Source organism: Myotis myotis, unplaced genomic scaffold, assembly GCF_014108235.1.
Source record: "Myotis myotis isolate mMyoMyo1 unplaced genomic scaffold, mMyoMyo1.p scaffold_m19_p_13, whole genome shotgun sequence".
In the NCBI taxonomy this organism is placed as follows: domain Eukaryota; kingdom Metazoa; phylum Chordata; class Mammalia; order Chiroptera; family Vespertilionidae; genus Myotis; species Myotis myotis.
In genome coordinates this window covers 50,776,448-50,801,054 of record NW_023416317.1, presented here as the reverse complement: position 1 = coordinate 50,801,054, position 24,607 = coordinate 50,776,448, and the positions used below count along the sequence as shown (strand labels likewise).

Genomic DNA, 24,607 nt, shown 5'->3' with positions numbered 1-24,607 from the left:
CCCATTTAAGGTATATAATTTAATCATTTTATTCAGAGTTGTGAACCCATCTCCACAATGAAATTTAGGTTATTTTCATCACTTCCTCCCACCCCACCCTCCAAAACCCATACTCATTATCAGTCACTGCCTATTTCTCTAAAATCCCTCCAGTCCTAGGCAACCACTAATTTACTTTGTCTCTATAAATTTGCCAGTCTGGGCATTTCACATAAGTGGGATCTCACAATATGTGGCCTTCTGTACCTGATTTCTTTCACTTAGCATAATTTTTTAAAGGCTCATGCTTGTTATGGCATGTATCAATACATCATTCTTTCTTATGGCATTAAACAGATACAGGACATGTTACATACTGATGTCCATTCATCAGTAGATGGACATTCAGGTTTTTTACACTTTTTAGTTATTATGAATAATGCTGCTATGAACATTTGTGTACATATTTTTATGTGTACATGTTTTCAATTCTCTTAGACATGCCAAGAAGTGGAACTGTTGAGTCATATGGCAGCTTTGTTTAGCCTTTGGGAGAACTGCCAAACTACTTTCTAAAGGAGCTGCACCATTTTACACTTCCATTAAAGTGTGAGGTTCCAACTTCTCCACACCTTTATCAATATTTGTTATTGTCTGTCTTTTTTATTAGTCCTCCTAGTGGATATGAAGTGGTATCTTCAATACTTTTGTATGGTGTGAGGAAGAGCCCAACCTCACAACTCACTCTAGTTTGCAAATAGTGATTTAACACAGTGTAGAATTCATTCATGTAGGCATTCAGTAGATAAATGATATTTACTGAATGAACGTATCAAAGAATGCTAAAGAAAGGGTTGAAAGAAAATGAGTAATACTCAGACTGTTAACAAAGTATTACTTTTTATTGATTTTTTTTTTTTAGAGAGAGACGGAGAGAAACCAATTGGTTGCCTCCTATATGCACCCTAATCAGGAACCGAACCTGCAACCTGGGCAAGTGCCCTGACCAGGAAACGAACCAGTGACCTTTTGGTTCATGGGACCACGCTCAACCAACTGAGCCACACCAGCCAGGGCAACAAAGTATTACCTTCAAAATGCAAAAGTAAATCGACTCAAAGCAATTTCCCAGGAAAACCGAGTTAAATACCCACCTTTTTAGCTCTTTCAGAAATGGTTGGTGCTCTCTGCAATAATTTTTCTTGAAGAAATTCTTTATTCTGGAGAGGAAAAATAAGTATTTTTTCTTATAACAAGTTTTGATTGACAAAGAAGTTTTTATTGACACAAATTAAAATGTGACAAATTAAATGTTTTATAAAGAAGTTCAAGAAACGCTTCCATTTTTTTATTCTGAAGCTCCCTTCGGATACTGCTAACACGGGTTTATAAGGTGCCACAGAGCTTTAGTGTATTGTTAGGAACCATTATCTATGAAAAGTTTGCTTTATACCATATGTCCTTTGGGATCATGGTCCGATACTTCCAAATACAGTAAATTCCCACTTATCAGAAATCTTTAGGAAATGAGATGTTTAGTAATTTAGTAGTAAACCCTGAAATGAGAGTTCAGTATTTTTCAGAGATTATATTTATAATGGCAAAATTTAACATTCATTGTTCCTGTTATAAGTTTAATCTATTGACATTTAAATTAATTTATATGAAAAATAAATTTACTTATTCTAAATCATGTATCTAAATTACAAAAGACTGTATAAATGGCAGCCTCTGCAATTATTTGATCTACTACTACCATTCTTCTAAACACAACCATATTAACATAGTACAGCTTCTGAGCAGTGAACCTACTTTAGGTAGCTGAGGAAGAGAAAATGAACACAAAAATCAAAAGTTAGAAATTCCTACCTTTGCTTTTTGGAAAAATTTGTTCCTCAACAATTCTGCTGCTGTTGGTCTAAAACCAGAAAAGAAAGCTTTTATAATTAATTCAAATATAATATGGGTTTTTATCTTCAAAGCTGAGAAAACTATGATAAACTTGGTATAAGACATTAAGTAGAATAAAAACTCATGTAGAAATGTCCTGATAATAATTATTGCAGGTTCTTTGACAAAGTCATTAGGTGAAATTTCTTTTTGGAAGCATGATTTCTCAGTGGCTTCCAATACGTTTGCTATTTAATATTATTTCCCAAGAAGTAGGCTAGAAAATGTTTACTTTAACAAGGCATAAAAATACATCTAGACACCAACAGCAGTGTGGTGACAGCCAGGGGGTTAGGGGGCCGGGTGGCGCTGGGTGGAGCTAGGCAAAGTAGGAAGAAATGGGGACATCTATAATAGTGTCAACAATCAAACTAGTATTTTTAAAAGAAAAAAAAAAAATCTAAATTCACAAAGTCCTTTGCTTCTTGCTATATGGCTGCTTGCTAGCCTTCAACTTATTAACATATTAAAAATAGACTTCACTTAAAAAATACTCTACACTTAATAGATATTCCCCAAATTTAATCTAAATTCAATTTTACTCAACTGTGCAGAGTCTTATTTCCTTTGAGTAAAGGCATCATACCAACTTTACAAATTTTTAACTGAGTGTGGCTGAGAATAAAGAACAAGCAATTCTATACTTAAGAGCCTGGTCCTGATTACACCACACACCTACCATGTAATTCTAAGCAAATCACTTCTCTAAGGTTCAGGATCACCTGGTCAATTCCCTAAAAACAGTGGTTCTTAAATGTTGCCGTGCATTATATCTGGGAGCTGAAAAAATCCTGCTGCCTAGGCTGCACCCACACCAATTAGAGCGGAACCAGGGGTCATTAGCTGATCAGACTCTCCAGGTGACTCCCATGCGCACGCACGCTTGAGAACCAGGATGTCTATAAAGAGTAATAGACAGGATAAACGCACACTGACAACAGTCACTACCAGTCCTATTTTTTCATTCACTCAGGTCTTCAATAGGTTCCATAGTTTGTTTGCACAACATTGCTTCTTATAATTTATTCCTTCTCCTAGGATTGTTTCCTTCTTTCTAAATACAATTTATAAGAGTTCTTTAAGTACTAAAACATGACTGAAAAACTTAATCTTTGTCTGAAAAATATCTTAATTCTATGCTTAATTCTTGAATGTTAATTTGATTAGTTGGAGAATTCTGGGTTAAGTTATTTTCTCTCAACATTATGCCAGTATATTCTGGCATCAACTGTTATTACTGGGGAAGTGGCTAATGGTCTACTTGCCATTCCTCAGGAGGTAATCTGTTCCCTCAGGGTGCATTTAAGAGTTTCTATTTGCCTCATTGTCCTGTAGTTTCATGACCATGTGTCCAAGTGGAAAAGGGGAATGCTGCTTGGAATTTTGGGAGATGGTCTTTAACCGGAGGATATAGGTATATCAATTCTAGAAAATTCTCAGCTATTATTTCCTTGAATATTTTATCTTCCGCATTCTTTCTAATCCTTCCTATAAAGTCCATAGGTACATATATGTAGATTTGTATACATATGTGTATGTGTGTGTCTGTTACATACACACACTCTGAACCTTCTCATTCTATCCTCTATATCAGTGGTTCTCAACCTTCCTAATGCCGCGACACTTTAATACAGTTCCTCATGTTGTGGTGACCCCAATTTCATTGTTACAAATTGAACATAATTAAAGCATAGTGATTAATCACAAAAACAATATGTAATTATATATGTGATTTCCGATGGTCTTAGGTGACCCCTGTGAAAGGGTTGTTCGACCCCCAAAGGGGTTGCAACCCACAGGTTGAGAACCACTGCTCTATATGTTCATCTCTCTTTCATATGCACAAATAATTCTCTGTGCATGTATGTATGTGATTCCTAGTAACATATTAGATGAAGAGAAAAGTAAGCCTTATCTGACATTTACCTTTTTTCTGGATCCTTTTGAAGGCACAATGAAATCATTTTTCTAAATGATTTTCCATATTTTTTCAGCATTTCTTTATCTTGAACACCAGTTTCCAAACAAGGAGGATCATTTTGCAGTGTCAACATCAAAACCTGTAAGAGTTTTCAATATAATAAAAACTTCTAAAGACTCAGTAAAGTAAAATTAAATGCTGTGGCCAAGACATTTTAATATGGACAACCCCCAACATACGAGCAGATATTATTTTCCAAAAGTTCACATTTAGACCAGTTGTTCAGAATCCAGAGTTATCCACATAAACAATATCCTACAGGAAGTTTCCAGATGCTATGCCTACTAGAGCTCAACTGTATCCATACTATATATCTTTTAATTAGACTCCTTTCTTCATGTCTTCTGTCCCCACTCCTATACTGCCAAACTACCTTTAAAAAAATTAAAACCATAGCAAAATTCAGAGTGTGAACTTGCTGACTTTACCTATTCATGGCTCTCTTTCAACTTGATGCCTTGTTATCTGGCCTTCTCTTCCCAGAACTCCTCAGATAGTTCTATCATTAAAATCACTAATGATGTCCTAGATAACAAAGCTGGAGCTTTATTTAGTTCTCATTCTTCCTGCCTTTCCCGCAGCAACTGACAATCTTGACTATCCTGTCCATCTGCTCCTTCCTGGACTTTCATGGCAACATACTAGCTTAATGCACAGAGATGCAAGTAATGAAAGTCATTTTTATGTGATGGGACTTTGGGTGATTCTTTTACTATACTGTTTGACTATTTTTATAAAAGCATAAGCCATTTTTCTACACATAAAGTCAACACTAAAAAATAAAAGGCTAATATGCAAAGTGTCCCCTTGGGAGTTCACTAGGAGACCAGGAGTTCGATCGCTTGCTATGAAGTGCACTGACCACCAGGGGGCAGCACAAAATGAAGGCCTCGATCCACTCCTATTGCTGGCCAGGCCTAGGGACCCTACCTGTGCATGAATTTGTGAACTGGGCCTCTAGTTTAAAAATAAATAAAAATAAGATATATATATATATATATTTTTGCTTAAAATCAGCCTACCACCTTACAGTTACATATTAAAAAAAAAAAATTCTTAAAAGTTTTGTGAATATCCACTTTCTCCTAGGAATCTTCAACCTTTAGGCAAACTATGACCTTAAACATCACTTACCTTTCACAGAATCAAAATTGCACCCACCAAACATGTAGGTCAATATATATGTACTAGAGGCCCAGTGCACGAAATTCGTGCACTCAGGGGGGGAGGCCCTCAGCCTGACCTGCACCCTCTCACAGTCCAGGAGCCCCAGTGGAGGCGGGAGCCTCTCCCTGCATTCGCCAGCCGTGAGTCGGCTTCTGGCTGAGCAGCGCTCCCCGTGGGAGTACACCAACCACCAGGGGGCAGCTCCTGCATTGAGCATCTGCCCCCTGGTAGTCAGTGCACATCACAGCGACTGGTCATTCCGACATTTGGTCAATTTGCATATTACCCTTTTGTTATATAGGATATGTTTTGAATATGGAGAGAGAGAGAGGTTTTTTCATAATAATCTTTTACTGGTTTTGTACCTCTCCACATTGTTAGATCCTTAAAGGGAACAAAATAACATCTTTTTAGAGCAGCGGTTCTCAACCTGTGGGTCGCAACCCCTTTGGGTGGTCGAACGATCCTTTCACAGGGGTCGCCTAAGACCATCCTGCATATCAGATATTTACATTATAATTCATAACAGTAGCAACATTACAGTTATGAAGTAGCAATGAAAATAATTTTATGGCCGAAACCGGTTTGGCTCAGTGGATAGAGCATCGGCCTGCGGACTGAAAGGTCCCAGGTTCGATTCTGGTCAGGGGCATGTACCTGGGTTGCGGGCATATCCCCAGTGGGAGATGTGCAGGAGGCAGCTGATCGATGTTTCTCTCTCATCGATGTTTCTAACTCTCTATCTCTCTCCCTTCCTCTCTGTAAAAAATCAATAAAATATATTTAAAAAAAAAAAAGAAAAAAAAGAAAATAATTTTATGGTTGGGTCACAACATGAGGAACTGTATTTAAAGGGCCAGGAGGTTGAGAACCACTGTTTTAGAGGTTCTACATTACACCAAAATCATACAGGTGTGAATAATATCAATATAACAATTCACAACGGTGGTCTGCCATTTCAAACAGTCACAGAATATCTTATAAAGTGGCAAGAAGAACTATAAACAATAACTGCAAACAAAACAGAATTCATGTGCATATTACAACTAAAGGGTCACATAGATAAAAATGGTTACCAATAGTACTGGCAGCACCATCTTAAACACAAAATACTCATTCTGTTCCTAATGTTAGGCACAGGATTAATGACTACATTTCGGGTAACTACTACATTAGGAAATAATAATAGGCTTTTAATAAAAGCTGCTTAGTGTCCTAAGCAAACTTTTATCAAATATTAAAAATAATACATATGTATGGCACATGAACACTTTGCATGGGTTATCTTATTTAAGATACAAAAAGCACTTAAAGCAGTGCCTGGAAAAATAAGTGCTCAATGAATGTCAGCTACAATTACTATTAATTCATAACCCTTCCAACAACCTTATCAAGTAGAAACGATCACCATCCCCAGTAAGGCTGTTCATCCCTATTAAAGGTGACTGTAAGGAACACACACTAAAATGAGAGGCATCAGACCCTAATATCAAACCAGTTAGTGTCAGGAGATGGACAGTCATCATATAAAGAGTACCACTACAATGTACAGTCATTCAATACTAAATACCAAATATCTACTACAGATTTTAACTGCTCCAGGAGTTAGAAGGAATGCAGGGCATAATTCCATGAGTAAAAATGTCAAATGAAGAAAGGCTCTGAAATGGAACTGGGACAGGAGCTGGGGTAGTATTTGGGGTATAAGCCTCACCTTCATTGGCGGATACTTATGATAAGGAGCAGCCCCCGTGGCCAATTCAATCGCCGTGATCCCGAAACTCCAGATATCAGCTTTGAAATCATACCCTCGGACCTGTAGGAAACAGAGAGATGAACAGGATTACCCTTACCACCCTAAAAGCACTTTTAAAAAGTAGCTTCCAATATGTGTCAAGAACCATGGAAGTGTTCATAGGTTTTAAACCAATCATATAACCTAAAGCAGGCAAAAGCTAAATATACCTGGGAACAGAAAAAAAAAAAAGGAACCAAACTGAATGAATGTTCACCAACAATGGGAAATCGTTAAATATGGTACATTCAATTAAAGAAATATTATATAGGTAAACAAAAGCAAGGTTAATGAATTCCATATGAAAATATGAAAAACACCTGTGATAAAAATACAAAATTGGTCATACTGCCTGGCCGGTGTGGCTCAGTGGTTGAGTGTTGATCTATGAACCAGGATTCAATTCAGGGTTCAATTCCTGGTTAGGGCACATGCCTAGGTTGCGACCTCTATTCTCAGTAGGGGGCGTGCAGGAGGCAGCCAATTGATGATTCTCATCACTGATGTTTCTATCTCTCTTTCCCTCTCTGAGATCAATATATTTTTTAAAAAAGGTTAGATCATATAATTTGTACTAAGAAAAATATTACTAAACCAGCCCTGATCGGTTTGGCTCAATGGATAGAGCGTCGGCCTGCGGACTGAAGGGCCCCAGGTTCGATTCCGGTCAAGGGCATGTACCTTGGTTGCGGGCACATCCCCAGTAGGGGATGTGCAAGAGGCAGCTGATCGATGCTTCTCTTTCACTGATGTTTCTAACTCTCTCTCCCTCTCCCTTCCTCTCTGTAAAAAATCAGTAAAATATATTTAAAAAAAAAAAAAGATTAGATCATATAATTTGTACTAAGAAAAATATTACTAAACCAGTCTTCATTATATTATTCCTTAGGTTGTCTTTAGTATAAATCCTAGTTGCATATGTCCTTTGTAAAGTTCTAGTTTTTGTGTTTGTTTTTTTTTAGTTCTCTTTTAAAGGAGGACAAAAGTCTTAACCAAAGATCAAATTTGTGTATTTCCCAAACCTAACCTAGTATACCAACAGAAGCAAACATTACTCAGTGTTTTTCAATTTCATAACAAAACCCTAATCCATTTTAAAACACACAGTACCACCCTGGTCGGTTCGGTACAGTGGATGGAGCGTTGGCCTGCAGACTGAAGGGTCCCAGGTTCGATTCCAGTCAAGGGCATGTACCTTGGTTGCAGGAACATCCCCAGTAGGGGGTGTGCAGGAGGCAGCTGATCGATGTTTCTCTCTCATTGATGTTTCTAACTCTCTATCCCTCTCCCTTCTTCTCTGTAAAAAAATCAGTAAAATATATTTTTAAAATAAATAAACAAATAAAAAGTAAAACACACAGTACCTGTTCCATAACTTCAGGTGCCATCCAGCAAGGGGTTCCAACAAAGGTCTTTCTCACTTTATTTCGGGTAATATCACCACCAGTTGCTAAAAAAGCACTAACACCAAAGTCTGAAACAGAGAAAATAACAGCAAGGCATTAAAAGTACAGTAAATAACATAAATAAATAGGAAAATAATATAATGTAGTTATAGTTCTATATGCAAACAGCATGACATCTTCTGCTCTTCTTGCTAAACTTTTTTGTGCGTGTGAGAACAAAGCAAATTTTACTCAAGTAGAGAAACACAAAGGCCAGGGGCACGGGCATGGCTACACAAGGAGCAAAAAGGACACGTCCCAGCAGACCTGGGCCACCTAGAGAGTAAGCTGAGCCTCTGCGGAACTTCTGGACCAAATTAAAACACAGCTGAACAGGTCCTTCATTCCATTCCTCTCCACCCCGACACATCATCGTAGTCAGGTTTTCCTCCTTGCTCCACTCCATTCTTTTCACTTTATCTTCCCAAACTGAAACTGCATACTCATCTACAATAATAAAAGCATAATATGCTAATTAGACCGGACAGCCAAACAACCTCCTGGACTTCCTTCCGGGCGAAGCTGGGCTGCGAGGGCTGAGGCAAGCCGCCACGGCTGTGAGGGCAGAGCCCCTTGCATGAATTTCATGCATCGGGCCCCTAGTCTATCTATAATAATAAAAGGGCAATATGCTAATTAGACTGGAGTCATACTGGACGTCATGCCAGACGTCCTTCCAGACAAAGTCAGGGCTGGAGGGAAGCCCGGGTCCCAGGTGCCAGAGGGAAGCCGGTGCTGGCAGCCGGGGGAAGAAAGGCCTACTCTTGCACGAATTTCATGCATTGGGCCTCTAGTTAAACAATAATTCCTCACTGCCCTCTCCATACAGCCCTGGCAATCAGCATTCTACTTTCTGTCTCTATGATTCTGACTATAAGTACCTCATATGGTGAAATAATACAGCATTTCTCTGTTTATAACTGACTTATTTCACTTAGCATAATGTCCTCAAGATTCATCCATATTGTATGATATCAGAATATTCTTCCTTTATAAATTAAATAATATTCCATTGTATGTATATACCATTTTGGGTACTGATTATTTCATTGATGGAACACTTGGTTTGCTTCCATGATTTAGCCACTATGAATATGCTGCTATAAAAATGAGTGTACAAATATCCGTTTGAGTCCCTGCTTTCAGTGGACTGCTGGATCATATAGTATTTTTAAATGTTTCAGGAACTGCCATACTGTTTTCCACAGCAGCTGTACCATTTTACATTTCCAACAACAGTGAACAAGGATTCAAATTTCTCCATATCCTTGTTATTTTCTGGGTTTGGGGGTTTTCTTTTGATAGTCAATCCTGGTGGATGTGAGGTGAAATTTCCTCGTAGTTTTGATTTGCATTTCCCTGATGACTAGTGATGTTGAGCAGCTTTTCAAGTACTTACTGGCCCCTTGTTTATCTTCTTTGGAGAAATGTCTATTCAAATCCATTTTTTAAAACCTTGCTCTTTTTGATGTTAAGTTTTAGGAGTTCTCCGTAAATTCTGGATATTATTAGCCTCTTATCAGGTATATGACTTGCAAATATTTTCTCCCATTTAATGGGTTGCCTTTTACTCTTTTGGTAGTGTGTACGCACAAAATTTTTAATTTTCATAAAGGCCAATTTGTCTACTTTTTCTTCTGTTAAGCCATGCCTTTGGCATCATTTCTAAGAAATCATTGCCAAATCCAATGTCATAAAACTATTTTTCTATGTTTTCTTCTTAGAATTTTATTGTTTAGGTCTTATGTTTCAATCTTAGATCCATTTTGAGTTAATTTTTGTATATGGTGTTAGATAAGGGTCCAACTTAATTTTTTTTCATGAAAGTATGCAGTTTTCTCATCACCATTTGTCCTTGAATAGACTTGGTATCTTTGTCAAAACAATTTAACCATATACAGGGTGGGCAAAAGTAGATTTACAGTTGTGAGTATGAGAACTACAATTTATTCTTGCACTATTATTTATTAACTAGAGGCCCGATGCACAAAATCTGTCAAGAGTAGGCCTCTCATCCCCCAGCTGCCAGCACCAGCTTCCCTCTGGCACCCGGAACCGGGGCTTCCCTCCGGCCGCCAGCAGGCACCCAGGACCCAGGCGTTGCTCCAGCCCTGGTTTTATCTGGAAGGATGCCCGGAATGATGTCTGGTCTAATTAGCATATTACCCTTTTATTATTATAGATTATTGTATTTTTCCATACAAACAACCATAAACCTCTTCTTGCCACACTCTGTATGTGAGGGTTTATTTCTGAGCTCTCTTTCCTATTTCATCTGTCTCTGACTATCTTTATGCCCATAACATACTATTTTTTAAAAAATATATATATCTTAAATGATTTCATAAAGGAAGGAAGAGGGAGAAAGTGATAGAAACATCAATAATGAGAGAGAATCTTTGATCGGTTGCCTCCTATACTCCCCCTACTGGAGATTAAGCCAGCAACCTGGGCATGTGCCCTAACCAGGATTCAAACTGTGACCTCCTAATTCATAGGTCAAGACTCAAACACTGAGCCATACCAGCCAGGGCATACGTAACATACTACTTTTATTACTGTTGCTTTGCAATAAGTCTTAAAAACAGGGAATGTCATTCTTCCAGCTTTGTTCATTCTTTTTCAAGATTGTTTTGCCTATTTGAGGTTACTTGAGATCCCATATGAATTTTAGGATAGGTTTTTCTATTTCTACAAAAAAAAAAAAAAAAGAAATCATTGGGATTTTTATAGTGATTGTACTAAATCTGTAGATCACTTTGAGTAGTACTGACATTTTAACAATAAAGGTATCCCCACTTTCTAGTTTGCATAATACGAAAGACTACATGAGTACCTGTTTTCACTAACTAAAAGAAACCTGAAGAAGGTTTTCACGTTTACAAAAAAAAGCCATTACTATACCAATGTAGGTTTTTTGTGAGATCAAGTGGCTAAAGTTAACATTCTGAAAGCAGGAGATTCTCTTTGCTTTAAGCCATTTTGGCTTACGAAAGATTTCATAAAAGTGCTCTACATCAGGTAGTGGGAAAACCTGTATAAACAGTATATAACTGGATCATGTGTTTTGTTTGTTTGTTTGTTTTTTGATCATGTGTTTTTTTATCCACTCTGTCAATCTCCGCCTTTTGACTGGAGAGCTAACCATTTACATTGAAAGCAATTACTGATATGAAGAAACTTCTGTCATTGTATTATTTATTTTCCTGATATCTAATAGTTTTGTCCCTCATTTCCTACGTTACTTTTGTGTTTTGTGTTTAGTTGGTTTTTGTCTATATTCTACAGTTATTTTCTTTGTGGCTACCACAGGGGTTAGACTTGCCATTCTAAAATTATAACACTCTAATTTGAATTTATACCAACTTACCTTCAAGACAGAAAAACGCTTCCCCTTTATAGCCCTGTTCCCACCCTTTTTGATTACTGATGTTACAAAAGCACATCTTAATACATTGTGTGTTCAAAACCATAAATGAACAATTCTTTTAAAAGCACTACTTTCTTAAATTATGTAGACAAGATGGAGTTATAAACTAATGTTACTGTAATACTAACTTTTAGACCAATTACTGTTTTCAATAGCGTATTAGTTTCTTAAATCATGTAGAAAACACAAAAAGTAGAGCTACAAACCATTGTTGCAGTAATACTTATAATAACAGCTCTCATACTTGCCCATGTATTTACCTTTATTGAGGTCTTTATTTCCTCATCCTGCTTGGAGTTATTGTCTAGCATCTTCTCATTTCGCTTTGCAGGTCTCCCTTGGGCATTTCTTGCAGGGAGGGCCAAGTGGAAACATAATCCTCAGCTTTTATTTATCTGAGAATGTCTTATTTATCCCTCACTTTTGATGAAGTTTTATCAGATAATGGATTCTTGGTTGAGAATTCTTTTCTTTTAGCACTTGAATATATCGGCCCACTGCTTTCTGGCCTCCGTAGTTTCTAAGAAATCTGCTGACCACATTATTCAGTATCCCTTGTGACAAGTCATTTCTTTCTTGCTGCTCTCAAGATTCTTGTCCCTGGCTTTCATAAATTTGATTATAATGTGTCTTTTAGGGTTTTTCATATTTGGTGGTCAATGAGCTTCTTTGATGTTTATATTCATCCAATTTGGGGAGTTTTCAGACATTATTTCATCAAATACTCTCTCTGCCCCTTTCTCTCTTCTCTTTCTGGACTTCCCACAAAGTGTATGTTGGTCCACTTACTGGTGTCTAACTACTCCCTCAGCTCTGTTCACTTTCTTCAGCCCTTTTCCTTTCTACTCATCATATTGCTAATTTTCATTTCCCTTCCTCCAAGATCACCAATTCTTTCTTCTGCCAACTCAAATCTGCAAGTGAGTCTTCCAGTGAATTTTTCATGTCACAGTATAGTTATTGTACTTTTTGCTCCATAATTTCTTTTTGGTTTCTTTTAGGTGTTCTCTCTTTATTAATAGCTCCATTTTGTTCAGACATGGTTTTTTTTGGTTTCTGTACAGCATCCATTACTTCTCTGAGCACCTTTAAGACGGCTCTTTTAAAATCTTTGTATAGCAGATCTGCCTTCAGGTCTTTTTCACTGACAGTTTCTGTTGACTTATGTATTCCCTTTGAATAGATCATACTTTGCAGTTTCATTAAATGCCTTGTAAGTTTGTTGTTGTTGAAAACTGGAGATTTAAATCTGATAATATGGCAACTGTGGAGATCAGATTCTACCCCATTTCCAGGGTTTGCTGTTTTTTTTGTAAATGTTTTTGTTTGTTGGAGACTGTGTCTATGTCAAGCATCAGCCTGAGATGTAAACTTAAAGGTCTTCTCAGATCTTTTCTGCATGTGCAGTCATTTTCCAATTTTCCCTGTAAATGTAGGTGTTTTTTAATGTCCTAGTCTTTAATGTCTGGCTCCAAAAGGGGAAAGACGAGAAAAATGAAGGGAAGGAAAATGGGTGCTGGCCTATTAAGTTGCCTGGAAATCACTGTGGGGAGGGAGAGGGGGTGTATAACAACCATAATGGCTGTTTGCCTCTTTGCCTGCACCTTTGAGATCTGAAGCAGCAATCACTGATCAGAATACAGATGCATGATATCTGGAGAACAGATCATTTTTGCCCACTATGATTCCCACAAGTTGTGTGCAAACCATTCCAAAAAATGCACAGCTGCATACAGTGGCTGATGGGTGAGAAATCTGGCTCTGAAATTGACCAAATTAAGCACAATTTGCAATCTAAGACCTTCCCTAGAATTTTCAAGCCTTTAATGGTCCACAGAATTCCAAAACAGTTACAGTAAGTCCTCACTTAACATCAACAGGTTCTGTGACTTTAAGTAAAACAATGTATAACGAAGCCAATTTTACCATAAGCTAATTGATATAGAAAGAGTTAAGTTCCTACAGCATCTCATCTATCTATCTATAATAATAAAAGCGTAATATGCTAATTAGACCAGACAGCCGAACAACCTTCTGGACGAAGCTGGGGATGCGAGAGCCGAGCCCCTTGCATGAATTTCATGCATCGGGCCTCTAGTATTATAATGAAATGACGGACAAAATGTTTTCGAGAACCCCACTGTGCATCAGATTCTGCCAGTTCAATTGCCGTCCAGGTGGGAAGACAGATTCCTGGTAATAATTCTGTTCACTATTTTATCACAGTCCTCTCCTTTATTTTTTTCTTCCACCTCGTTTTGCTTCCCTAAGCAATATAGACAATTGTCCCTGATGTTAAACTTATATAATGGAGTCACATTCTATATACAAACTGTAAACCTACTTTTGCGGGCCCCTGTAATATAATTTGACTGGTTTATTTCATCCTATGTCTTTATAATTTATTAATGTTGTTGTATGTAGTTATAATTCTACCCAATTTCAACTAGATAGTATTCTAATGTATAAATTAACCACAAGTTATTTATCCAGTATACTAATGAAGGGCTGGGGGATGTTTTAAACTTTCTCAATGCTTATGAGCACCATGCACATGTAAGCATGAGTTTCTCTAGGCCATGCCATCTAAAAGCCAAAGTTTTAGGGTATGCATATCTTTAACTTAATTTACACTCTCATGATCGGAGTATGAGATTTTTTCCTTGCTTTACATCCAAACTAACAACTGGTATTATTAGATTTGTAAGCCAACTGAGTCAGTATGACATGGTATCCCAATGATACTCTACTTCGTTTTTAATTGATTACTAGTGAGGCTGAACACCTTTTATATTTATGTTTTTTGTTTTTTTTAAATATATTTTATTGATTTTTTACTGAGAGGAAGGGAGAGGAATAGAGAGTTAGAAACATCGTTGAGAGAGAAACATCGATCAGCTGCCTCCTGCACACCCCTTACTGGGGATGTGCCTGCAACCAAGGTACATGCCCTTGACCGGAATCGAACCTGGGACCTTTCAGTCCGCAGGCTGACGCTCTATCCACTGAGCCAAACTGGTTAGGGCTATACTTATGTTTTAATGTCTTCATTTGAGAAGCCTTATGTCTATTTTCTAATCAGATTTTTTTCTTAATGAGTCCTTTATTTATTCTAAATTTGAGCCCTTTATCAGTATTCATGCTGCAAATATCTTCTCTATACCCTGTGGTTTGCTTTTTACTTATTCAAGGTGATACACTGTTGGTTCCTCTTTTGATGAATAAAGGTTGCTAATTTTAAGAATCAAATTTATCAATATTTTCCTTTATATTAGAACATCATGTGGCTTGGTTAAAATATTCCCTTACCTTACGACATGAAAATGTGTACCTAAGTTATCTTTTAATGATGAAGAAAGAATTAAGTTTTGAGTGATTATCTTCCTCCTGCCAAACACCAGACTGTTGCAACAGTGTACATGGGACTACACTGAGGTTTTCTCAGACCATCTGCTTGCTCAACAAGCCTGTGGTTCCACCATTCTGGAGTCTCGGCCTGAAGCAAGGGTTACTTCACCAGGATAGCCACCTTTGGCAGACCCTGGACTCCAACTCTTCAGCTCTGATCTCCCAAAAGCGCACTTCCACCTCTCAAATGACTCTTCCTAATTGGCAAATACCCCATGTCCCCCAGTACAGAAGCAGCTCTAGATTACCTCTCTATAGCATATTTATTCTTAAACATAAGGCAGTTTCTTGACTACCTCTCCTTTAAAAAACTGTACAGAATGCTATGAGAAACCATAGAAAAAGACCCTAATGTGGGATAAGGAGTCGATAACTAGAAGGTGATGAGTAATAGTCAGAAAAACGTCTAAGATTGAAAATGAATATTGAGAAGTGAAGAATATCTTGAGAGTCAGCAGGGATGTGCCAATATAGGGTGCTTGATGAGAAATGATCCAGAAAATGTAAAGATGGGTCATGTAGTTCTACTGAGCATTAAGTCAAAATAAAAAATACTAATCATTACCTGCAATCTGTACTGAACCATCTTCTCCAAGAAGAATATTTCCAGCTTTCACATCTCTTTAAGAAAAACAAAAATTACATATTAAAATAACATGTATTCTTTGGAGTCACATAATTTAAGAAACTGTTCACTATATTCATACAGCATAGCCACTGAAGTGCTCTATTTTGCATTAAAGGGTATTAAGGCCAATAGTAAATTTTTAAAAATTTTAGTCACTTGTACTAGAATCCAACCATTATAAACAGAAAGCTAGAATTACATAGAGTTTTAAAGCCTGAGGTGATTAAATGTTTGATTGGGTAATAATAGTGACCAAAGAATGTGATTCTCACTTAATTCTACTTTGTGAAATATATTGATTTTTTTCTAAAACCTAACATATGATCAAAATTTTTAAATGGTCAGTATGTGGTCGAAAATAGGGATTATTCTATGATTATAGCATAAAGATATTGAGCCTCTGCCCCCCTGGTGGTCAGTGAGCGTCATAGCAACCAGTTGTTCCTCCAGTCATTCTGCTGTTTGGTCAATTTGCATATTAGGCTTTTATTATGTAGGATTGATTTCAGACAGAGATAGAAACATCAATGATTAGAGATAATCATTGATTGGCTACCTCCTGCATGCCCCCAGGAATCGAGCCCACAACCCAGTCACGTGCCCTGACCAGGAATCAAACCGTGACCTCCTGATTCATAGGTTGACTCAACCACCAGCCAGGCTCCAAATACATTCTTAAGTGAAGAATATTATATGTAGTATGTTGCCATTTGCCTGGGTTTGTTTTTGTTTTTTAAGCAGAAAGAAGGATATATAAATTATGTTATATTGGCCTAAAATCTCTCTCAAAGGAGTCACAAGAAAATGGCAAGACCAGGGGCTAGAACAGTGGTTCTCAACTTTCCTAATGCTGCGACCCTTTAATACAGTTCCTCATGTTGTGGTGACCCCCAATTTCATTGTTACAAATTGAACATAATTAAAGCATAGTGATTAATCACAAAAACAATATGTAATTATATATGTGATTTCCGATGGTCTTAGGTGATCCCTGTGAAAGGGTCGTTTGAACCCCAAAGGGGTCTCGACCCACAGGTTGAGAACCGCTGGTCTAGAGCATGCATGTCAAACTCACGGCCTGCAGGCCGCATGCGCCCCACAATGAATATTTTTGCGGCCCAGCCAATATAACAGTATATAAGAAACATTTTAATAAAAATTTCACAACTTAATTTTTACAATATCCTGTTATACATAATTATTAATAACGAACTACAACATTCGCTAATGACTGATTACTATAATCCTATTGCATTCATTTCCCTTATGTGCTTTACACGCAGGTGTACCATTTCTCTCCACTAATACTAGCAGCGAGTATTTTAGCAGCCTATTGCCACATCATTAGTCTTGTACTGACTTGTTTGGTGTGCGCAACAGAAAATATTTCGCTTTCCGAGAGCAAGAAAAATAGATTTATTTGCATTGCGCTTATTAATTTGTGCAGTTATTCAGTGTCTGATAATTTCCAAGAAAAAAATTAATTTTTATTAAAATGTTCTATTATCTTATGTTAACGATTACTCAATTATTTCAGCCCTTTGTATTCAGCATGTCTCTATTGAAATAAACTTACATTTCTATGAAAATTGAGGCTTTTGTTTTTTTGTGGCCCACATAAACTTAAATCTCATTTATTTGGCCCGTGTTAGCCTTTGAGTTGAACATACTTGGTCTAGAGCAGTGGTTCTCAACCTTCCTAATGCTGCGACCCTTTAATACAGTTCTTCATGTTGTGGTGACCCCCAATTTCATTGTTACAAATTGAACATAATTAAAGCATAGTGATTAATCACAAAAACAATATGTAATTATATATGTGTTTTCCGATGGTCTTAGGCGACCCCTGCGAAAGGGTCGTTCGACCCCCAAAGGGGTCACGACCCAAGGTTGAGAACCGCTGCTCTAGAGGTTCAGGGAAGGAAGAAGACTATTTTACTTTTTTCAGAACAGTTTTAAATTTACATAGAAACTGAGAAGAGAAGATAGTACAGAGGAGTTCTCATACACCTTATACTCAATTTCCTTTATTATTAGCATGTTACATTAGTATGACACTTTTGCCACCATTAATGAACCAGTATTGATGTGTTACTATTAACTAAAGTCTACCATTTATTCCGATTTTTTTAGTTTTTACCTAATACCCTTTTTCTGTCCCATGATCCCATCCAGTATACTATATTACATTTAATTGTCATTTGTCCTTAGGCTCCCCTTGTCTGTGACAGTTTGACTTTCCTTTTTTTTTATTTTTTTATTAATATATTTTTATTATTGATCTTAGAGGGGAAGGGAGAGGGAGAGAGAGATAGAAACATCAATAATGAGAGAGAATCATTGATCGGCTGCCTCCTGCATGCCCCACACAGGGATCGAGCCCACAACCCGGGCATGTGCCCTGACTGGGAATCGAACCGTGACCTCCGGGTTCATAGGTCAACATTCAACCACTGAGCCACGCCAACCCGGCAAGACTTTCCTTGTTTTTGATGGCCTTCACAATTTTGAGGAATAAGGGTCTAGTATTCCATAGGATGATCATCTCATGGATTTGTTTGTTTCCTTCGTGATTAGACTGGTGTTATAAGTTCTTGGAAGAAAAACCACAGAAGCAAAGTGCCATTTTCATCACATCATGTCAAGAGTACATGGTATCAACATAATTCAGTCACAGTTGATATTGAGAAGACTTGTTTTTTTATCATATACATTTTGTGCAGTGTGAACTTTTGCCTATTTCAATGATGTTTTCTAAGTTTTTGTCTTTCATAAATGAAGAGACAGTCATGCGTTTTCAGCAGAACCTTCGCCTTTCCGGAGTGATTCACCAGATAATCAATTCCTGTTCCCTTTTGAAACCACAAGTGCAATCTGTAGAACAGCTTCCAGGAGTGAAAGCAGAGGAATGCCACGCAGTGAAAGGGCTCCCTGGACAACTCACACACAGCAGGACAACTGACCTTTCAAGAAGAAGATTTGTAACTAAATATCTGGCGTCAATATGGTCCTTGATGAAAGAACTGTTGTTACTCGCCACAAAGAATAGCAAGCAACCCAGCAGCCGGGAGAGTTAAATCCTCCATCCACCCTTAAATAGCAAGAAAGGTGAGCTCTGTTTTTCTCGGCTTCATGCCATTCCTCACATGTCACTATTGCACCAAAGTTACAAATTCCTTTTAAAATTAAAAGGAATATCATAGACATGCTTAACTTTCTCATTAATACCCAACACAAGTTTCTCCCCATGACATTTTTATGACTCATCAATCAGCATAATTTATGGAAAATTTGAAAAAGGGCAAGAGAAGAAACAAATCAAAACAGAAGCTGGCAAATGCACTACAGTTAGGCATCTTAAGCTAAATATTTAACATTTCTTTTTTTGGGGGGGGGGGGGGAGAGTTCACTTTGACATATTTATTTAATTATTAAAACTACTTTAAATCAATGTTACTAAACAAGGAGAATTCTGAGATTGGTTTTGGAAATTCGGAACTCTTAGCACCTTTCTTGCTTATCTACAAAAAAACTTGCTTTTTCCCTCCATATTCTAATTAATCCTTAAAACCTCAGTTTTACAACTTGGTAGATGATCTTCAATCAGTTAGTTTTCTGGGCCTTTGCTTGTCTGTTTGTTGAGGGATTGGGATTTAGTAGGTGATTTTTAAAAATTCAGGTATAACTGACAAAACTGTAAGATATTTTAAGAGTATAAGAATGTGATGGTTTGATATAGGTATATACAGAGAAAGGACTCCACCCCCATCGAGTAACTTAACACATCTATCACCTTACATATTACATTTTTTTGGTGAGAACATTTAAATTCTATTCTCTTAGCAAATTGCAATAATACAATATACTAGTATTGTTATCAACTACAGCAGGTCCTGTATTAATGTCTTTCATTCAACATCATTTCATTATAATGTTGATGAGATGCTATAGGAATTTAACACCTGTTTATAAAATAATAAAAATAAGTAAGTAAAAATGGTGAGAGTAGGCATTATTGTCTTGTTCCTGATCTTAGAGAAAAAGCTTTCAGCTTTTCACTGTTGGGTATGACATAAGCTGTGGGTTGGTCATATATGGTCTTTATTATGTTAGGTACATTACCACTATAGCCAGTTTGTTGAGAGTTTTTATCATGTAAGGATGTTGAATTTTGTCAAATGCTTTTTTTTAATCTATTGAGATAATCATAAGATTTTTATTATTCATTTTGTTAATGTGGTATATCATATTGATTGATTTGCAAATGTTGGACCATCCTGGCATCCCTGAAATAAATCCCAATTGATCATGGTATGATCCTAATGCATTGTTCAATTCAGTTTACTAATATTCTGTTGAGGATTTTTGCATCTACATTCATCAGGGATATTGGTCTGTAAATTTTTTCTTGTAGTGTCCTGTCTAGCTTTGGTATCAGTGAAATGCCAGCCCTTAAAATGAGTTTGGAAGTGTTCCCTCTTCTTCTATTTTTTGGAAGAGTTTGAGAAGGATTGTTGTTAGTTTCTTAAAAATTTGGGTAGACTTCTCGAGGGAAGACATCTGATCCTGGACTTTTCTTTGCTGAGAGGTTTTGACTGATTAAGTCTCCTTACTAGTAACTTGTCTGTTCTGATTTTCTATTTCTTCATAATTGAATCTGGGGTTATATACTTCTACAAATTTACCCTTTCTTCTACACTGTCAAAAATGTGTTGGCATATAATTGTTTGTACTACTCTCTAATGATTCTTTGTATTTCAGAGATGTCAGTTGTAACGTTCCTTTCATTTGTAATTTTACTTATTTGGGCTCTTACTCTTTTTTTCTTGATGAGTTTGGTTAAAGATATGCCAATTTTATCTATCTTTCCAATAAACCAACTTTAGTTTTATTGATTTTTCTTTTTCTTTTTTTTACATATTTCTATTTTATTTATTTCCGCTCTGATCATAACTATTTCTATTTATTTTCCCTTCTGTTTACTTTGAGTTTATTTGTTCTTTTTCTAGTTCATTTAGGTGTAGAGTTAGAGCTATTTGGAGTTTTTCTTGTTTCTTGGGGTAAGCCTGAATAGCTATGAATTTCCCTCTTAAACTGTTTTTGCTGCAAGTTTTGAAAAGTTGGTGTTTTCATTTGTTTCAAGATAGTTTATTTCCTGTTTTAATTTCCTCTTTGATCCATTGGTTTAATAGCATGCTATTTAGTCTCCACGTATTTGTGTTTTTTTCCAGTTTTCTTCCTGTAGTTGATTTCTAGTTTTATGCGATAGTGGTTGGAAAAGATGCTTGATATGATGTCAATTTTCTTGAATGTATGAAGGCTTGTTTTTCTGCCTAATATATGACCCATTTTGGAGGATGTTCTGTATGCACTTGTAAAATGTGTATTCTGTGTTTGTTGGGTGAAATGTTACATAAATATCTATCAAGTCCATCTGGTCTAATGTGACGTTTAAGGTCATTATTTCCATGTTAATTTTCTGTGGTCTGGATGATCTAGCCACTAACCTGAGTGGCATATTAAAATCCCCTACTATTATTGTATAACTGTGTTACACAGCTATTTAAGTGTTATTTTAAAGTTTTAATTAAAATATTATTTTACAAAGAGCTTTTAATAATTTGAGAAAATATTCAAGATGTAAAAGAAACAAAATTACATATACAGGTTTATTTTAAATATTTTTTAGCACATGAAAGAGACTAAGAAGGAATAGTCAAAAATGTTATCAGTGATTGCAGTGACTGCCTCCTGATAAGAAATTGGGAATTTTCCCTGTTTTTGTATTTTAAAATACTAGCTGTGTGATTAAAACCCTAACCACAATGTATTAAAACTAGTAATGCAAAGAACCATGTTAACACTCAGATTATGATTCATTCTACAAAAGAATAGGAAGTGGCCTCAATGAAATGATATAGCACAACTACCACTGCACTTATCCAAAAGATAAGGGAATTGCCTTTTACGTACCTGTGAATCTGTCCATTTTTATGCAGGTATTCCAACCCTTCCAACACTTCTTTGAGTATTGTAGCAATGGCAGGTTCGTCTAGGACTCCACTTTTGTGTTCCCCCTTCGCCACAATGTGCTTAATAATGTCCAGAACAGAACCTGAAAACAAAAGACAGTTTTCCATAAAATTTTAACTAATTCAATGATTCAGAGACATTTTGAAATCAAATTATATGTAAACCTTTTGATAAACTGTCTGGGAAATAGAGGGAAAAAACAGCAAATATAAAGAAATACAAAAGTTTAAGATTAATAATTTATTCTCAATTCTAATCTAAAACAGAAAGTAGCCTGCTAATATCCAAACAGTAGTGTTAAACAAGCATCCTCTTCAGACTTATGAGAATTAGTAGAGAACTTTTAACCACCTCTGAAGAATACTTAGGTTAACCACGCCCATCAATTAACACTTTAACATAAGGTACCACAAACCAATTTAAGTTCCAATACCAGATTAGCATATACAATATTATGTGACTAGAGGAAAAAAAATTGAAATGCAAGTCAAATTACAGAATAAATACTTGGAAAGAAAAAATCGTATGTGTATTCAAACTGACTTAAGAGCTAAAATTATGTTTCAGATTAATAAATAATAGAAATAAAATTTTTTAAAAAGAAATACAATAGGAAAGGCAAAGAAAAGTTAAAATGGTAGTTCTCTTTAAATAATAGCCCACATGTATTATCAATTCCATTCTTCCCAAGGTGGGGAATAATGCTCCTACTAAAAATCGGGGGGGGGAAGGTGTCCATATCGTAATTAAATCATAGAATGCTGACGACCATAACTATTATAATTTGTAACAGTTTGCTAGAGATCTGTAAGACTTCTGGCAGCACATGGCTCAGGAAGATCACAGAACCAAAATAAAACCATCTCCAATATTAGAAATTGTACCAAGAACTCTGAAACACAACACGAACGGCACTGAAAAGACTGGATGCCCATTTCTTGGCATAAGACCTTCATGACCAAAACTAAAATGAAAACAAACGCCACTTTTGTTGACAACTTGCCCTGGTGGGTATTTACATTTCACTTAAAAGGAAAAAAATGTCCTTCCAAATAGGTGAAAAGAAGCAGTCTAGATGAAAACATGGGAGGGTTGAACCCATGTTCACTTTAGCTCCCACTTGAATTTCCAGTAACTTGATAAACTTGATTTTTAAAAAAATGTTTTTATTGTCTTTACCTAGAGTAAGAGAGAGGGACAGAGAGATAGAAACATCGATCGGTTGTCTCCTGTACACCGCCACCCAGGGATTGAGCCCACAACCCAGGTTGTGCTCTGACCAAGAACTGAACCAGTGACCTCTCAATTCATGGGTTGACACTCAACCCCTGAGCCACACTAGCAGGGCTAAAGTTGATTTTTTTAAAAAGGGCATAAAGCCCTGGCTGGTTTGGCTCAGTGGATAGAGTGCCAGTCTGTGGACTGAAGAGTCCTGGGTTCGATTCCGGTCAAGGGCACATGCCTGGGTTGCGGGCTCGATCCCCAGTTGGGGGCGTGCAGGAGGCAGCCAGTCAATGATTCTCATCACTGATGTTTCTATCTCTCTCTCCCTCTCCCTTCCTCTCTGAAATCAATAAAAATATATTTAAAAACAAACAAACAAACAGTTTTCATGTTTAAAAAAATAAAAAAGGCATAAACCCAGAACAAAGAATAGAAAAAGAATGATAACAGAAGAGAGACAATAATTTTTTTGGAAGAAGGAAAACAGAAAAAGAAAAGGTAACTGACTACTTTTGCAGAGTGGAGAGATCTGAAACTTCAATGCCTACTGAAGGTATGCCAATTAGGAAAAAGTGATGTCTACCTAGAGTTTCAGAAAGGCTCAGAATAGAAGGACCACAAAAGGGGAAGAGAGGGGGAACTGAAGGAAAGGGTTGAAAACGGGAAAACTGGTTGAAAGTTCATATAAGGGAGAATAAGATCCCCAGACCCGCCCTTCCCCCTCTGGAAGCCAGCCACTCTCTGCATCACCAGCAGGAGGCAAGCAGTTTACTCTCTGTAGAAAAAGAACCAGGGAGGCTCCAGATACTCGGTAACTTCTCCATACATTACCTCACTTCCTCTCTTTAATGCTGGGTTTCACCAGACATCCACAAAGGGGGAGGACTAAGGGATAATTTTAGTTCTGCTAAATTTAAGCAATCACACATTAATCCCCAAAACAAAGTGACTACACTAACAGGCCACATACTTCATTATTCTGAGAAATCCAGACCACATAAGAAATGCTTAGTAAGAAGATAGCTGTATAAATGCCAATTGAGTTACATGTTTGTAACGTAAGGAATATCTAAATTAGAAATACAAAGGAAGAAATTTCTACTAGGAATTAAAAGTTAACACAATTTATTCATTCAACAATTAAAACATATTACATGCAGTATCTAGAACTGGGTGCCACAGAAAATGCCGAGATATATATGGCACGACTGCTGACTTTCTAGAATTTCAGGCTGATGGGTCAGGGAAATGGATCAACAGAAACCCTAGGGCACATAAAAAGTTTAAGAAGTTTGAAAGAGGAACTCCTTTTCAGAATCTTAGATTTTTATTAATTGCACATCATCTAATGATCAATGGGGAGGTTAAAGCAATGCACATCCCCAGGCTACATCCAGAACAGATACTCTGAACAAGGCTTCATATGAAGCCCCTGGGATAACAATGTCTTTTCTAGTTCAGTCTCCAGCAATATAATTTTATAAGTGGAGGGATGATCAATCCACTAAGATCATCATCTATTTTTTTTAATTAAATTGATTGGAGTGACATTGGTCAACATGTGAAC

The 24,607-nt window shown here is 36.8% G+C and overlaps 1 protein-coding gene across 6 annotated transcripts in view; it reads right to left on the bottom strand.

Moving 5' to 3' along the window:
* OXSR1 (oxidative stress responsive kinase 1) overlaps window positions 1–24,607 on the bottom strand; it is a 66,051-nt gene that overhangs the window by 16,367 nt on the left and 25,077 nt on the right. For 5 of the 6 annotated variants that reach the window (XR_004971633.1, XM_036333175.1, XM_036333173.1 and 2 more), the window contains exons 4-10: window positions 21,757–21,898; window positions 15,721–15,776; window positions 8,237–8,346; window positions 6,792–6,893; window positions 3,856–3,989; window positions 1,849–1,897; window positions 1,134–1,199 (exon numbers count right to left, since the gene is read on the bottom strand). Coding sequence is in view for 5 of the 6 variants with exons in the window: in XM_036333175.1 (XP_036189068.1) it covers window positions 1,134–1,199; window positions 1,849–1,897; window positions 3,856–3,989; window positions 6,792–6,893; window positions 8,237–8,346; window positions 15,721–15,776; window positions 21,757–21,898 (659 nt within the window). In the remaining variant the exon portion in view is untranslated. Of the gene's footprint in view, window positions 1–1,133; window positions 1,200–1,848; window positions 1,898–3,855; window positions 3,990–6,791; window positions 6,894–8,236; window positions 8,347–8,584; window positions 8,753–15,720; window positions 15,777–21,756; window positions 21,899–24,607 lie in introns of those variants that run through there. The other variant, XM_036333177.1, reaches the window with a different exon arrangement.